General features: G+C 43.6%; 1 protein-coding gene and 1 long non-coding RNA gene across 2 annotated transcripts; one reads left to right on the top strand and one right to left on the bottom strand.

Moving 5' to 3' along the window:
- The first annotated feature begins 1,714 nt into the window (after positions 1-1,714).
- Positions 1,715-5,639, top strand: LOC146206706 (uncharacterized). Its single transcript, XM_084591511.1, has 3 exons — positions 1,715-2,476; positions 4,983-5,184; positions 5,557-5,639. The coding sequence occupies exons 1-3, from the start codon at positions 2,433-2,435 to the stop codon at positions 5,620-5,622; spliced, it is 312 nt and encodes a 103-aa protein (XP_084447637.1). The 5' UTR covers positions 1,715-2,432; the 3' UTR covers positions 5,623-5,639.
- A 2,120-nt stretch (positions 5,640-7,759) lies between these two features.
- Positions 7,760-12,485, bottom strand: LOC146206705 (uncharacterized). The gene is made up of 3 exons (XR_014704493.1): positions 12,428-12,485; positions 12,129-12,194; positions 7,760-8,114 (listed from the first exon to the last, which is right to left on the bottom strand). It is a non-coding gene; the product is annotated as an uncharacterized LOC146206705 (long non-coding RNA).
- Between the last annotated feature and the right edge of the window lie 4,341 nt (positions 12,486-16,826).

Below are 16,826 nucleotides of genomic sequence, written 5' to 3'. Positions count from 1 at the left end.
GAAAGCCACACTGTGCATGATGAAAAAAAAACGAGTTTGACTCTAGAAACTTTACTACGTGTGAAATAAGAACACGTTCGAGAATCTTACAGAGGTGATTGAAATAGGGAGACAGTTATGAGGTTAGTGCCTGTTCCCAGATTTATGTACTGCAATCACTTTCCCTATCTTCCAGTCTGCCGGCATCGTATGTTGAAGATTGCTGAAACTTTAGACAGAATAATCGAGGAATATAATTTCGTGCTTTTTAAAAATTGCGTTTATGTAGTCGATGCCGTCAGCTGAAGAACGTTTCAGACCGTCAATAATTTTGGCGATTCTATCAGGGCTGATAGTAATAGGTACATTGGTAGATAAATATGAGCGCTGAGGTAAGCTGTTGGACAAAGATTTATTGAAGAAACTGGAGAAAACATTGTTTAGTACTGATGAGCATTTGTTGTAAGGAATAGGTTCACCGTCAGAGCTTGTTAGAGTGATTTATACCTATCTGCCGGATTAATAACTTCCCAAATTTTCTATGATTTTCTAGCAGCATATCCGGTAGAGGCTTTGTGAGAAACATTATTTCAGAATTCTTAACGGCTGAAATATAAGCATCATTCGCGGCGCGATATGATTGCCAGCGAAGCTAACTGTGCGAGGTTTTAGCAAGCCGGTATAAGCCTTTCTTCTGGTTAGATAAGCACCTAATGGGTGAATTACACCATCGCGCCTTTTGATTATATGAGATATTTTGGATAGGAATAAAACAGTTAGTAATCTCGGAAACCTTGTTCTTGAATAATGTCCAGTTAGCTTCAACGGGGCGAAGCTCAAAGCCCTGTAAAAGCTTCGTTAATTCCAGGAAAATTAAAATCGCCCGGTTCAAGTATAGGTGTTCTCGGGAAGCGCGTCGTTGTGATGTTAAAGCGCTAACCGCATGAGGTGACAATTCGGGGCAACACGCCACGCGACGGCGTCACGCGGTATAGTTGAGGGCCGCCAAAGCATTGCCGCTTGTCGCTGTCGCTCAGTTTTTGGGTTTTTACCAAATTTAGCGGGTCGCCCGGTAGCAGCTCACGAGGCAGCCAATCGCTGGAGGCTTTGGGGTGCTCAACTTTCGTTCTGTTTTTTTTTTATTATTTTTTTTTATTATTTTTTTTTTTTTGCGGATGAAGTTTGTTTTCCCAGTCCTGTTTGGGCGAAGAGCCATGGTGCCTACATACGCCCACTTCGTATAATCCGTACAAATGAGCACATAGAGACAATTCAGCAAAAGCTTCAAAGGGTAGTAAAAGATTAAAAAAAAGTCTAGTGTGGCTAGATATTGTTAATTTTAGAACGGAACAGGAAAAGTCACTGCCTTCAATGCAAGTCTGCATCGCAGTGTATTAGCGCACCGCTGCACTGTGACCCTTGAAAATGCGTTGCGTTACAAGACATTTCATCCGTGTTTTATCGTACCTGATGCTATTTAGTGTTATATATGGGATATAGCGTGATTGCACTCCCCTTGACCGAACGACGAGGCGGCGGTAACAGAGCAAAGCTGAAAACGCGCCTCTCTGTCGCTGAGCCCCGTCGCTCCGTGCGGTGTGCACCAGCGGCAACGACAGGCATTAGAGAGATTTAGCTTACCAGAGACGTATTACGTCTCCCGGAGACGTACAGACGTAGACGTATCGGACGCCTACTGCGCATGCGTGAAAATTGATGCAGACGTATTCGGCTGACACCGGGCAAAACACGTTTTAGCTGTACGTATCGCCCATACGTAAGACGTATCGCTAGACGTACATGCAGATGATGATGATGGCTATCCAATAAAAAAAGATAGAAGCTATTTGTAATAAATGCTTCAAATAATGTGACAAAAATGCCACATGCAGATCCCCCGAAGTCATTATGTTGACGTGTTAGCTGTGTTTCGAATAATTATTAATTTGAGCTCACTTTTAACCACTTTGCCACCTGCAGCAAGCCTGAACAATCCAAGCCTAGTTGCATTAAATCCGTTTGTTTTGGTGCTCGCATGGAGGAAGGAAACAACTGCTCGTGTTTGCTGGTGTTCGGTCGTGTGCTAGAATTTGCTCGTGCTATCGGTGCAACCTGCCCACGTTACGTTACATCATGCCGACAGCATCCTTCACCCTTCACGACAGGCAGCTTTTTTGAGCACCCTATCATGGGATGAATTTGAAGACATGCATTGGGAGCGTGATATTCCAAAGCCTCGAAGGAACTTACGTGAGCGTGGTACCCTTCAACATCGGCGCCAACAACAACATAGTGTTCAACAGGATTTTCAGATTCTAGAAAGAGGATTTCGGAGAGCTGCAGTTAGCCCTCCTAATTCCAAATGAGGTCATCAGTGCGCAGCGTGTCAGGGTCTCCGGCTCCAAGGCACCTTGGCACAGCTCGATTTTTACTTCGGTCATCTACTTTACGATATGACAAGTGGCTTGATCTGCAAGCTCTTCAGCGATTCTCCGAGGTAAGTAGCGCATGGTGTGGTGGCTGTGGTGGCTTGACGGTTACAAGCCAAATTATTGATAGCAGTGCTTTCTGTGTCAAATAAATATGCCCGCCGAAACGTAAAGCAAAGCTGACTGGCTGTGGCGTTTCAGTAGTCATCTTTGAATGCGAATTAGCGCTAATCCTGAGGTTCAGAGCTTATCAAAACAGTCTAACACTTGTGCGACCGCTTATAGCGCTTTCAAATTAAAAAAAAAAAGAAAAACAGGCAGGAGCGGATTTAAAGCGATAAATTCCTTGTGAGAAGCGGGGCGGGATGTCGTATCATCCCGCGTGCACACTGCTACGCACTCTCGCGCTACTCATTGCACATCATCCCCATCAGCTTCCATGTGTGCATAAACGCTACCGAGCCTTCTACTCGATATAACTACGTCAAAACCCTACCATTTTGTAGTCAAAAGGCATCAGCGCTCATGCTCCTAGGGATGATGGCATGGGACCAATGCTCTCTGGCGCGTAACGACGTTGTGTCGTTTCTAGCAGGCGAGCAGTTTTGGCTGCTGTAAAACATAATATACATTAACGATTGCAGTTGACTCCTGCCCAGTCACCGAACGTCTGCTGTAATCATTGATTTTTTTTTTTTTACGTCAATTAACTTAGGCACACTTGTGCAAAGGCATATATATATACCCCTGCTCTCCAACTCGGTTGTAGAGCTTTGGGAAGGTGCTCTCTTGTCGACATCGAATTTAGTGAAACTGTTTAACGTCCCGAATGCAACCAGTGCTATGCTGCTTTTCGATCTTGCCTACTAGCACAGCATAAGGTCATCAACATAAACACTAGCACACTTACAAGTCAATATTTTTTTTTTTATTAAATTAGGGAAGTCCACGGAAACACAAACTGAGAAATACGCAAAAGGTTGTTATTAGCACAAGTTATTTTTTAATTTGCTTCATGTATTAGAAATACTGAACACAGAAATTTCATAAAATTTTATGCAATAATTTAAACAATGTAAGCAATTTTGGATTTGGCCCTTATCGATATGAAAATCTATATTTGACCCTACTTTGACTGAAGGAAATTTTTTTCAGAGTCGTTTCTAGTCTCTTTGTGAAAATAATACCTGTAAACGATCATACTGTGAATACAGCTGATGAAGAGTTGTAATATTCATTGTCACACAATCAGCAGCACTGATTTGCTCTAAAGTGAGCAAATAAGTGCTTAGTGGGCTTCTGCTTCAAGCAAAGATGTGAGGCTATTTTCTGTTGGTAGAAATTAGTTGGAATGTGTTTAATGAAGAGCTATTTTAATTCAGTGCACCATTGTATTGCCGGGGAATGGTAGATGCACATAGGATGCAAAGCGACAAGACAGCGGCAAATATTGTCATTTCTTGCCAGTTTCGGCTATTTGCTTATGTTGCGAAATGCAGAAAGCCGCTGCCAACAGGCTAAACTGAATGTAGTCTTTTATAAGTTATTTTGCTAGCTTTATGCACAAACTGCTTCGTCTGCTGCAGGCCTATGTTCCCAGTGTTTTTATCTTCTGGCTTCAGATTTTCCTGTGATCTCTTCGTATCCTAGACAGTGATAAAGAAGTAGCTATGGAGAAGCAATAATTGAATTTACACTCGCAGTAGTCCACCCTATCATGCTAAAGCTGAGAAAGAAAGCTGTCAAGAATAAAATAGATTTGGCGCATTTCCATCTGCACATCAGCAGAATCTGGCTCATTTTTGATTTGGCTCATGATTTCTGTGAAATTCCTGGTCTTTATTTACATCCTTACTGTCTCAAACCGTTTGCAAAAGTGAGATGTATGTGTGATCTTTCAATTACAAAAAAAAAAAAGAAAATAACCTAGTGTAGGTTTCTGAATTTCGCTTGCTTTGAAAAAAAAAAATAAAAAATCAAGTGTCGATGATAGTGTTGAAAAAATCCGGCAGCACTGCGGAATCTACACTGCAGAAATGTGAAAATCTAAGCGTTGCTGGTGCACACGGTGCATCACGTTTGCTCTCATTATTATGAATTAAATGCACCGTCATTATCATTGCTAATGTCATCACTGCTAATTCCAACTTCATTGTCATTGCTACTATCATCCTTACAGTAGACAAGGAGAATTTTGATGTGTGTTTCAAGATCCCGAACGTTGCACAGTTGGCTAAAACGCTCGGTTTGGGATGCGAGGGATAGAGGTTCGGCTCCCACCGGAAACAGGATTTTAATTTTTTCTGATGGCATCATCATGACGTCATTTGATTGACAGCTATAGTGTGACCAAACAAATGAATGCCGACAGTATGAGCCATTAAAGATTTTCACCTTAAAATTGATGGGCCTGTACGAGGTAACGCTAGTGAACTCTTTCAAAAGCAATGCAATAAGTATTATGCTACGGCACAGTAAAGAAGGTGCACACTGAAAGATTATTTTCTCATGACCACTTTATAGGGACTCTATAAGCGATCGTTGCTTGCAGCCGCTCCAATTTTTCCTCCTCAGGCGGTGCATGCAAAGGAAGGCCCCCATGCTCAACTGCTGGGGTTTCATCATGGCACAGCAAGGCAAATTTGATGACCGTCTGTGGCTCAGAAGGAGGACTTCTCTGGGCACAAGTGGAGCCTGTGCAGAAATATCAGGCACTAATGTGTACCAATGCCATAGTCTGCCAGTGGGCCATTTAAAGGCAGACGTCACGATGCAGGTAAGCCTGTTCAGTCATGTCTTCATTGTAGTAACTAGCTGTAATATGTTTTTCATATTCAGGGGAGTGCATTTCCAAATTAAAGCCTAACATCTCTGCTGCGAAAATTCCACAAGTACTTTTATTTTTTTAGTTGGTTTTTGGGAAAGGGTACTCAATGACCCACCTCATGAAAAACAGCATTTCATCTGTAAAGAAACGTGGCACTTAAGTATGTGATGCAAGATTGTGTTAGCATGTGGCATTTTATAAATTTGTAGGAAAAAATTGTATCTAAAAACTTGCAACTGTAATTACATCTCATTATACAAAAAGAAGAGGCACCTGTGTAGACCCGCATTGGTTATATTTTTAATTCTTGCTATCTTTTAGGGATCCTCAAGGAGACGGTGCACTTTGAGAACCTGCAGAAGATCACCATGGGTCATAAATATGTGATCTATAGTGATGCAGCCCACCCCCGATGGCCTCTACTCTACAAGCTGTTTGGAGGTGCCGTACTGCAACCTCATCATGTTGCCTTCAACAAGGCAATTAGCAGTGTTAGGAAAGCTGTAGAGGGGGTTTGGCAGCGTAGCATGGGATTTTGCTTTTATTGACTATTTCAAGAACCAAACTTCGAGATGGTAACAGGTAGGGCGCATGTATAAAGTTGCGCAATGAACTGCCGAACATCTTTGTACAGCTGTCATGTGTCTATCTACTTTGTCTTGTGTCTGCCTCAGTTGGTCAATACCTTGTGCCTTTTCAGACATAAGTGTCGGCCTACGTCCTGCGGTCAAAAAATTTGGAACATTTTTTTTTTTAGGCTGCCTTTCTCAGTAAAATATGGACAAGCATGGCAACCTTCATAGTTGAGGCATTTGTCAACAGTCACAGAATTCATCTCTGTATTCCTTACAGCAATAATTGCAGCATGCAGTGGTGCATATCTTGTAAATAGGGTAAGTGCACTAGGAAACTTGGACATCAAACAAGTGGACAGGAGGCTTGCAGACTCACAACTGGATTTTACTAAGTAACGATGACATATATAAAGTGCACAAAACCGCATGCTCAACGCTATACTTTTGCTTGCTGTATATATGTCCTCTTTCGGTTAGTAAAATACAGTTGTGAGCCTGTGTACGTCCATGTCCACTTCTGTTTCTGTTGTCCGTGTTTTCTAGAACAGTTACTCCATTTCCAAGATGAGCATCACTGCATGCAACAATGCTACCCAAAGATTTATGCTGTTCATTTGTTGACGCTGTTATGCCGAGATGCAGCTTTATGAATTTCTTTTTTTATGCGAGATGCAGCAATATTTATCTCGATTGATTGCAGCAGTGCATGACTACTTTCTCGTTGTTCTCGTCTCACAGTGTTCAACATGACATGGTGTGTGCGTGGTGGCATTTAGGGTGGCGTGTGATAGTGTTCGTGTTCAAATGCAGGGGTTTTTGCCCGAGTGTTGTGTGCAGCGATATGACAGCTTCGGTTTGCCATCTCGCTACTTGGCGAACTGAAAGGACGCGATGACTTTGGTTCGGCATTGTCTCCCATGCTCCTTTGGCTGCGTGACCGTCTACCGGTGGACACCTGACAGCTGTGCTCCGGACCAATGGCTTCACTTGTTCCCAACGCTGACTTCGAACTGTTAGTGGCACGAGATGCTTGTGACCGCAAATATGCACTAGACCACCAGTCTGAACGCTGTGCATGAGTTGTGCCGCGTGGGCCGTCTCTAGTGTTTCACCCGAACGGTTGTGTATGCATTTGTGTGTTGTCTAGATTAAGGAAAGGTGGCATCTGAGTTATAAAAGTGTCTGTATGTGTGAAGTGCCATCTGCTTTGGCGAACGAGGCGGCGAACCACCACAGCTTGTCTTCGTCAGGCCGTCTGACGGCTTCAGTGAGAACCTGTGCTACCAGATGCAAAAAGTGATGATGCCATTTTATGGTTTTTCACTTTATGCCGCTAATTCACAGCTCATATAATTATTGATCGCATGTACTGCTAGAGTCATTATTCAGAGTTTTCTGTACACTACTGAATTGTACTCTCATTGAGCTGTCATGTTGTCATCATGCCCGAGACGCTTTGCCTTGTAGCCCCATCAAGTAGTGCAGCCAGAGCTCGAGTTTTACCAACGTTGGCATCAACGAATGCCGCAGATGCCCTCTCCCTCTGTTTCCGCACTCTGTTTTTTTTTTCATAAACTAAAGTCGCCTTTGAATCTCCTAGATTTTAACCCTGCAAAACTGTGTCTAGTCAGGCCAAAGCTATCACGCATATCTTTCTTTTTTTTTTGCAGCTGTGGATTTCGTGGACCCTGAAAATCACTTCGTGAGCCCTTACTTGAGAAACGCTGACCTATGATATGTTTTTAGCAATTACCACTATGTGACGGGACATTTTGAATTTCTTTTGGTGAAGTGGTGACCACAGGCCACTAACAGTGTTTTCAACGTTGTAGCTGAGGCTCACTTGAGAGAGGTTGCGCACATATTTTTTTTTTCGAGTCATTGCATATGTTTACAATCCTCACAATGCAAGTATTTCTTAAAATATGCAATTTAAAATTAGTGTAATGCCCTTTGCAGATAATTTTGGACCTGTATTTGCGAAACTGTAGCCTTAGCTACTTATGCACCATAAAATGCAAGAACAGAAACACACCGACAGCATTTGTGTTGCAAAAATGTATTTGGGATTTATTTGGCAAAGTGAACATGGTCGAGAGGGTTTTGGAGAAAATAAACTGGTGCTATCTGCAATATGATATAGTGCCAACATAAATAACTTTCATTCTTTCATCAGCGCAATCAGCATCTTGTCAACTGATTGCCAAGATTTCACCAGCTGATCTCCACATGTCCATCTTCACACGGGGCAGTGTTCGTCACCATGTGCTGCATAAAACATCCGTGTTGTATTCTTCTACCTTCCTGGAATAAAAAGGTGCAGTGTGCACAGAAATTACTGTAAAATTAAAGCTGTTATGAGAAAGCTGGAGGTTGTTTAATATTGCTCTCCAGCTGGTATTGCAGTGAATAACTACGCACATGATTATTCATGAAATGTCTGGGCATATGGCATACCCCTATATCATGGCACAGAAGTGCAGCAGTCTCCTCTTGTGAATGCACCTATCGGGGGTGGAATTGCCACTCCATTTGCTCCATTCTGCTCCCAAACTGCTTTTCCTGCTCTCTCCTGCTCCAAAATGCAATATTGCTCCAAATTGGCTGTTTTAATGTTCTACCATCAAATTTAGTGCAACACACAAACAATGTCTTTGCACCAGTGGCAAAGATATAACGCATCTAGCACTGGGCTTAATACAAACGAAATTTTTGTAAGGGAAGGAAGCATGTGGCATAATAAATGTTTGTTTTCAAGTAAATTTAATATGAGTCACTGGCGATTGGAGATAATTGCAAAAAAAAAATGCACTGTGCATGTGACGTAGCACCTCCTCTCAGCCTTTTGAATCGCCGGTGGAGGGAGAAGCAAGAGCAGCAAGCGAAGCAGATAGGCGCAAACTACTGTGAGTCGTTCGGAAGGAAACTTGTCCGACTGGAAAAACCACATGAGTTATTCTAATGGTAGTGGTCTAAGAACAAGCAGGCACCTATCGAGCCTCTTTTTCAGTAACAAGCTTGTCGGGCCTACGGCAGACAAAATCATACTTGAATCGTTATGGTTTGGTACTCCAAAGATGTCACTCACTAGGAAGCGTCTCAAGAGTGTTGGAAAGCCATACAGGGCCTATTGCCAAGATTTAAAAAATGAGCCCCAGCATTGCTCAAGCAAAGAATGATAAAACTATTGGAAGGAGGTAGTGAAGTAAAAATGCTGAAGGATGAAAAGGCTACCCTTCAGTGCCATCTACATTTCCTGAAGGCACTACTGACCACTGCTCAGGAATTTATCAGCACACGCATAGGATCAAAAAGGGATATGCACAAGATAGAGAGCAGAAATGTCATGTCCATTGATCTGAGCTCCAAATTAGTGGCATTGCTTGAGTGTATTGAAGTGGTGAGCTTGACATTTGAATCTGTCAAGTCAGAATAGGCAAATGCGTTAGGTCACACTAGGTGTTCAGTTATAAAGCACACCAGCAAGCATTTTGTTTGCTGCTAGTCTGTTTCAAGTTGCTGGCCGTTGTCTTGTCAGAAATGAGTGCGAAGTTGGAGAGGCATTGAACTTGCATAAAAAGGAAGAGCTCATCTTTTTCTGTCAGAAAGAGAAAAACAATTACTACAATTATCAGAGGCATTTGACCTTAGGAACCTGCTCCAAAACATAATTCAAATGCTCTAAAACTCTTGTCTCATTGCTCCAAAGCTGCTCCAAAACTCTTGTCTCGCTGCTCCCAAAGCTGCTCCAAAATGCTTGAGCCTGCTTCCACCCCTGACCTATGTATCAGACCCATTGATGACTGTCTTTAGTGGTAATGGCACATACCCACGGCGGGGAATAGGCCATGGTATATAGCAAGTACAAAAGGTTCATGGACAAGCAATTGGGTATTTTGATAATTACGAATCCTAAACTAGAATTTCATGTAAAAAAAGAAAGGAAAAGAAAAGGCAGTGAATTCTCATTGTAGCAATCTACCTGGTGTGATTATATAGTTGTGAACAGAATTGCACACAGGTTGTAGGGTATATCCCTTGGCACTTGCCCCGAAGGAGAGGAGAATAAACACAAATAGCATGCCTGAGTAATCACCATTTGAACAATCTAACAGTCACTAACAGTGTTTCACAAGGAAGCCTGCTTTGGCCACTGTTGTTGAAAGTGTTCATCAAAGACATTGCCCACATCGACATATCCATTAAATTTGTCGTACATATATAGGGTGGATCTGGTACATATGATATGGGCGTGTCCAGAAATCTAAAATATAAATCGAGAGACAAAAAATAATTTTGGGAAACTACTGTCGAGCTCACGCCCTGAAACTCTGCTAGGTCTAATCCTACTAGCTGACGTCGCCCATGTCAAGGACTCCAGGCCGTCATCTTTGCGGATAAGTTGACACCTATCTTGCACCTGTTGGATATTTATTAGTTTTGCCACCACCACATGCAGATGACTGTTCTATTATGACGGGCACTGATGCAGACACGTTGACAAAGCAAAACAAAGCCTTCCTGTTAACATTATTGTTGTGGTTTCAATCAAACAAACTTAATATAAATTTTTCAAAGACAACGCTGATTATTTTCCCAGAAAAAAAAAATTTTTTTAATCGTGCTGTCAGCAATGAGAGCCAGAACATTACAATTGTAGGCTCGCAGAGAATACTAAGTGTCACGTTCAACAGCAATCTATACTAGGACTTGCCTGTTGCTGGCATATGCAAAAGATTTTCCATGCTATTTGATGTTATTTTATGTCAGTGAACGCTCCTTCTGATGCACATTGAAAACAAATTGAATCATTTTTTCACATCAACCAATGCATTAAGACCACAGTGGAGGGTGGAGTAAACAATAATATAATTTTGCCATCCTTTTCTTGAGGATAAATAAAATTCACCAAATGGGTAATTGCGGTAGAAATGGCTCTATAAAATATTACTTCTGAGCTTTTGCGTTGATTATGCACATGCACAGCAGCATGCTGCAATGACCTAAGAGCTGGAAATGCATCATGCGTCCAGGCAAACATCACACAAAAGTGTGAAGCCGCAAAAAGAAAAAGCATGTGGGAACTTCCCACGCTTTGCCCGATGATGAATACATTCTGGAAAGGGGTGCCTGAGGCCACACCGCACAGGAAGATACGGTGGCTGTTTGGGAGAAGGGACATGGCCATAAAACCATTACACTGATCCATTAGGAGTTGAGTTCTACAGATGCTGTTTTGATCCTCTGTATGTGACATCAGACATGTCCTGTGTTTTTCTGGCAGACAGACTACTTGTTCGACTATTGCAACGCTATCGAAGTGAAAAGGGAAGTTTCTATGTCTCCTCGCCTGTTCCCAAGGTATGACTGCAGGAACATTGCTTACCAATACTGTTTGATTGACTGGCTGATTGACCCGAAGAGATGTGCCGTGTTTTATTGGCCAAAGTTCCGTGAGAGGGCTGGATTGATTGTTTAAAGGTTTCTTGTGGAGTAAAAAAAAAAACAATACTGGCCCTGGGCAAGAGGCTCAATAGTCTATCATTGCTATGAACTTGCTTTTGACCTTTTGCTGTTAAGACCTTTGAAGTATGTACATAAGTCTGAAGAAGTGCAATCAAATTTCATTGTTTTTGTGCTCTCATCTTCGAAACGTCATTCTTCTCTCAAACCGAAGACTCAGTCATGCCACCAAATGGAGTGTAGGTTCAAAACAGTCTGAGACAAGCATAACAATACACAAAGCATTGCGATGGTCTCGTGAGTGTACACCATGAACATGAAAATTTGTGAATAATTTGTTTTCCTACTCATTTATTTCATTTATCGCTGCTTTCATAGGCCCTTGCATTTTGTATAATGCACTGTTGCTGCTGCTGGTCCATGCATAGTTTTGGCATGAATGCAAAAGCTAACAACTAGGTTCTAGTGCAGTTGTACTATGCAGTCTTGAGTTTTTAAACTATAGTAAGTTGTTAAGAAGAAGAAATTAAAAAGAAGAAATGGACATGGGCAGGACATGTAGTTCGAAGAGAGGATAACCGATGGTCACTGAGAGTAACAAATTGGACTCCAAGGGAAGGAAAGCGTAGCAGGGGGCGGCAGAAAGTTAGGTGGGCGGATGAGATTAAGAAGTTCGCAGGGGTCAAGTGGATGCAGCTAGCACAGGACCGGGTTAAGTGGAGAAATATGGGAGAGGCCTTCGCCCTGCAGTGGGTATAATCAGGCTGATGATGATGATGAAGTTGTTAAGGCATTGAGATAAACAAAACTTTTTACAAATTGGTGCTGCTCAAAATAACGTAAATATGTCCTCACCCCTCAAGGGCACTGACTGCAGGCTTGGTGTTGACGGCAGCGGCTCCACACTGTGCAGACTTGTGGCTGTGCCATGGAAGCAAGCAAACAAATGAAAGAAATAATTATTTCTGCAGCCATGAGATCTTGGGCTGTTTTCCGGTGCATAACAACATGCACGAGCTTACTTTAGCACTCTGGCTACACTTTGTACACTGCAGTAAGAGAATCAAGACTGAACATTGCAGTGCTTTGTAAATAGCTGTAACATGTTCAACAAGAACATTGAAGAAAGTACTATAAGAAGTGTTGTCGCTTACTATTCCGGGAGTTGTCATGATTGCTTTCATCATCATGAGTCTCTCTGGGCACCATGTCGTTCAGGCACTTGCAGGCTCATTTTCATCTGAAAGGGAATAACCATATGAGACACAGATTATTGGTAATTAACTTGCCAACATAATACAGGATCTAATTGTGCAGCTGAAAGTTGCGCCAGGACACTAGAAAAGTGCCACGACGCAGACACTGTTGCCTTCATTCAATGCAATGGTCCTTAACAAGGATCCTTTTTTAATTTTCAGGTGTTTTTATAATACAATGAGCAAACCAGTTCAGCCTCTGCGACTTGTAAATGCTAATAAGACTTCCAGTGCCTGAATGTTTTGTCCAACAGCATAAAATACTTCATTTCACGTGCTGACACAGGGACACAAGTTCATAAGCTTGGAGCAAAAAAAAATTAAATTACCTCTTGCAATATTTGGCTTTGGCACTGCATTCAGCATGTGCTGTTAGCTAATGGTGCCAGAGAGAAGATAAAGTAAATCATCTTGCAAACAATTTTCATTTATTGTGGCTCCTGGTGGCTGTGCACATTTACATGCACATGTAAACAAAAGCAGCTACACGACGTGTATTATATTATGCAACTCGAGCCATGCTTAGCAAAAATGCTGAAATATCATGTATCTAATTCGCACAACGTAAGTGGCTTTTTACTTTGCGCTGCTATTCCCCAGCAATCGACTAGGCGGTGTTCAGACGGGCGGGCCGTATGTATCGTGGGAAAGCATCATCCACCACCACTCTTACTCGGAGCGCACGCGATCGGCAGGCGCCGAGTCACTGCCATTCCGAGCTACTCGAAAGTGCCGTTTTCGTCACATATGATAACTAATTGTTCCGCTGGACAGTCCGCTGTCCAGTCCGATCGTCTGAACAGAGAAGGTAGTGGGTAGTGACTTACCAGAATCATTTTTTTTTTCTGACGCTGGATGGCTTGCAAAGGCCTTTGCGAACGCCTTCATTGCGCAACGGAGCGAGCGCTCGTTCGCCGTCGGCAGATCCCTAGAAATCGTTGCAACTTCTTTCGACGGCGCCTTCTCCCTGCGCTGTACAGTGTATGTACAGGATGGTGGCGATCTCGAGCTACTTGCTGGTCGTCCGCCGCACTGAAACGCTTGCGCATGATGTTTTCTTGGCACGGCCGGGGCAAGGGTATTACAGCATTTGATGACGCCAATGTGAAAACGGGAGAACTATGTGGCCCGTTGCACACAGCAGCACTCTACAAGCACTCGTAGCACCATCCCATCGGCGCTTGGCTTAGCTTGGCGGCTTGGCTCCATGACTGCTGAAATCTCGTGAGATCTCGCGAGATTACGGCAAGCTGGACGTCACGCGACATACGTCTCCGGAGTACGTCTCCTGCGCCTGTACGTATCGGCAGTTTTCACGCATGCGCAGTAGGCGTCCGATACGTCTACGTCTGTACGTCTCCGGGAGACGTCATACGTCTCCGGTAAGCTAAATCTCTCTATTAGCGGCGGCGTCGCGCGACGGATCGCTAGGGGCTGTCGCCTGATTCGGTTACCGCTTAGTGATGTCATGAAGCTCTGAGACAAATGTCGGTGATGAGTTCGGAGCGCGATAATAAGCCTCTGATATAACTTGACGGTGGGGTCAGATGTACCCATATAATTTCCTAACTCGTAGCGAAAGATTCGATGTGCTTATTAACGGCTATGAGGACGCCGTAGCCTTGCCTTGCAATCCTATCAAATTGATAGAATTGAAATTTGTTAAGTGAATCAAGGATTTCACTGTCGCGAGTGTGCTTATGAAACCATGTTTCGGTTAGTACTAAAGAATCAGCGGAGCAAGAATCAACAAGAGATGAAAGTTCAGTATATTTTTTGATAGCGCTTCTTATGTTAGTGAAAAAGACACGTGATATTTACAAGCAAGGAAGAAGAGGGGGGGAATGTCGATCTCTTCGGCGACGAGGGCTTTAGCGCATAAACTGGAAGGAGCTGTGTCTGACTCGGGCTCAGGCAGCGCAGAAAACCCAACTTCAGTACGAGCACAATCGATTATAGCGGCGTTACGCGACAGCAAATCCCAGCCTAAAATAACAGCGTTGGAGCAACTTGGCAGCACGACGAACTCAATTGTATAAAGGCAGTTCTGGATCACTACTGGAGCGGTGCACGCTGCTAAAGGCTTGATTTGCTGAGCGCTGGCTCTTCGCAACGAAATTCCTGCAATTGGCGTCTTCACTTTCTCTAAACAGCTTGAAAGTTTTCCGTGCATTACCAAAATCGCAGCACCAGTGTCAATTAGGGCCATGACAGAAACAACCTCGACCAAAACTTCAACAAGGTTGGCTGGGGATAGATGAGGACTTGCAAAGTTCGAAGACGTCACAGTTGTCGCCTCAGGAACTGCGGCCTCTAGTTTTACTCACGTGAAGCGTTCGGTCGACGTCGCATTGGAGAGATAGAGTGGCGTCGCGGCGACGGTGAACGGCGGTCGGACATGGCTGAGCGGTCTGGTGAGAAATGACTGCTGGCTGGAGGCTCAGTAGGCGCGGAATGCTGAGGCATCAAAGACCAGTACCCAGAACATTGGGTAGATGGTGCTGACACTGGGTTTCAGCAATGGCGGGAAATATGCCCAGCCAGCCTGCAAGTGTAGCAAATTGGCGGGTTATCTGTTATGTGCTAGGAATTGCACGGTCTTGGAGCCGGTCGAAAATAGGGTGCTGGCGCTTGCACAGGTATTGACGGTAGAGTGTATAAGTTGGCGGCCGAAGTCGTGCAAAGATGTCGGCGTAATTCAAGGGACCGGCGACAAGCCTTAGTATGACATCGTCATATGTCATAGGAGCGGCGACAGGCTTTGGAACGGCGTCGCCGTAAGTCAGAGGAGCAGCAGCGACAACTGATGGACAGGTGGAAGCGCCTCAGCAACCTGCTGCTGGATAGCCTGCCGCAATGCCGGGGCCAAATGGTGTGGCTGCTCTTGAGGGCTAGGAAGCAGAGAAAGCTGACGCGCTACCTCTTCACGAATAATTGCTTCAATTTACCGCAGTAATGATGGGTTGTCGGCTATAGGCGTCAGTCCGGACGGCAATTCAACCTGTGCTTGGGGCTGATGCGTCAACGCCCTCTGCTTGCGCAGCTCCTCTAAGCTTTGGCAAAGCGTGAAGACTTCAGTGATGTACGCAAGTCACGCACTGACAACATCTGGAAGACGTCATCGTGAGTAGCCTTCAAGATGTGTTTGATCTTTGCTGCCTGTGACATGTTGGCGTCCATACGTTTGGACAGGTCGGCGACTTCTTCTATATACCTTGTAAAGCTTTCGCCGACCTGCTACGACCGTTCACGCAAGCACGGCTCGACGCGAAATTTCCTGACAGCTGGGCGACAAAGGACTTCTGCGAGCGTTGTTTTAAATTCAGCCCACGTAAGGATATCCAACATTATGTACAGCACGAAAAACGAAGACAGGGGAAGAAGGAAGCAGAGAAAGCTGACGCGCCACCTCTTCCCGAATAATCTGGTTTTTGCCAACAGGGAAGACTATACTTTTCTGGTATATTGTGTGCGCCTGCTTTAATTAACACAAGTTTTTTATGTGTCAAAAAGCTTCTAGAGCAGGCTTTGCAAATGTTTCCTTGCCACACTTGGCAATTGGAATAGCGAAGTATCCGAATAGCGGTATGAGGAACTGCCGGTAGTGCAATTTGTCAAAATCAATAGGGATTACTCCCAGTTGTTGGTTATTGTTGGTTAAGTAATCAGAAATGAAATGAGCGTGCATGCGTATTGATCAATGGGCAATTTTAATGCGTAGCTTTACTTGTTTCTTACCCACCGTGTACGGGATGTATGTACAGAATGTGCCCGTAGTGGCTGTGTAGCTTATGTTGATATGATTGCACTCGACTAATTGTAGTTCTCCGTTGTTGCCCTTCAATTAGTTCATTGTGATTATATTGAACGCTACATTATTAAGTAATATATTGTTGGATTGCTTTGTAAAGTATAATTTCGCTAGACTAAACGTAGGACATATTTAATTGTCATTAATTACTTATACGTAATTAAAATATATACCTCCATGCTGCAGCATCAACTTGTATATCGCTAGATAGCTTATGACTTATATAACTGTGCACATCTGTATTGATTATCGTAATTAGTGAACTGTGATTAAATGCGAACGTTACGCTGCAGCATCAAATCATATATCTTTGGACATCCTTTATCTAGCACGATTGCACTACTCATTGCACTGCTGATTGCACTACTGATGGCACTGCTGACTGCACTGAACATGCTGCCAGGCAAGTTGGTGTTACATTTTGCTTTGAACAGAAAGCGCGGCAAGTTGGAGAGAGACGGAAGCGTAGACAAACGCAGGCGACCG

This window comes from Amblyomma maculatum, chromosome 1 (genome assembly GCF_055883805.1).
Source record: "Amblyomma maculatum isolate TAMU_Amacu chromosome 1, ASM5588380v1, whole genome shotgun sequence".
Classification (NCBI taxonomy): Eukaryota; Metazoa; Arthropoda; class Arachnida; order Ixodida; family Ixodidae; genus Amblyomma; species Amblyomma maculatum.
The sequence above is the reverse complement of the archived record's forward strand: the minus strand, read 5'-3'. Positions and strand labels throughout refer to the sequence as shown.

Coding starts and splice junctions, on each gene's coding strand:
- LOC146206706 (XM_084591511.1), top strand. CDS start 2,433: ATGACAAGTGGCTTGATCTGCAAGCTCTTCAGCGATTCTCCGAG. Junction 2,477..4,982: donor CTCTTCAGCGATTCTCCGAG/GTAAGTAGCGCA, acceptor TTTCCTCCTCAG/GCGGTGCATGCAAAGGAAGG. Junction 5,185..5,556: donor AGGCAGACGTCACGATGCAG/GTAAGCCTGTTC, acceptor GCTATCTTTTAG/GGATCCTCAAGGAGACGGTG.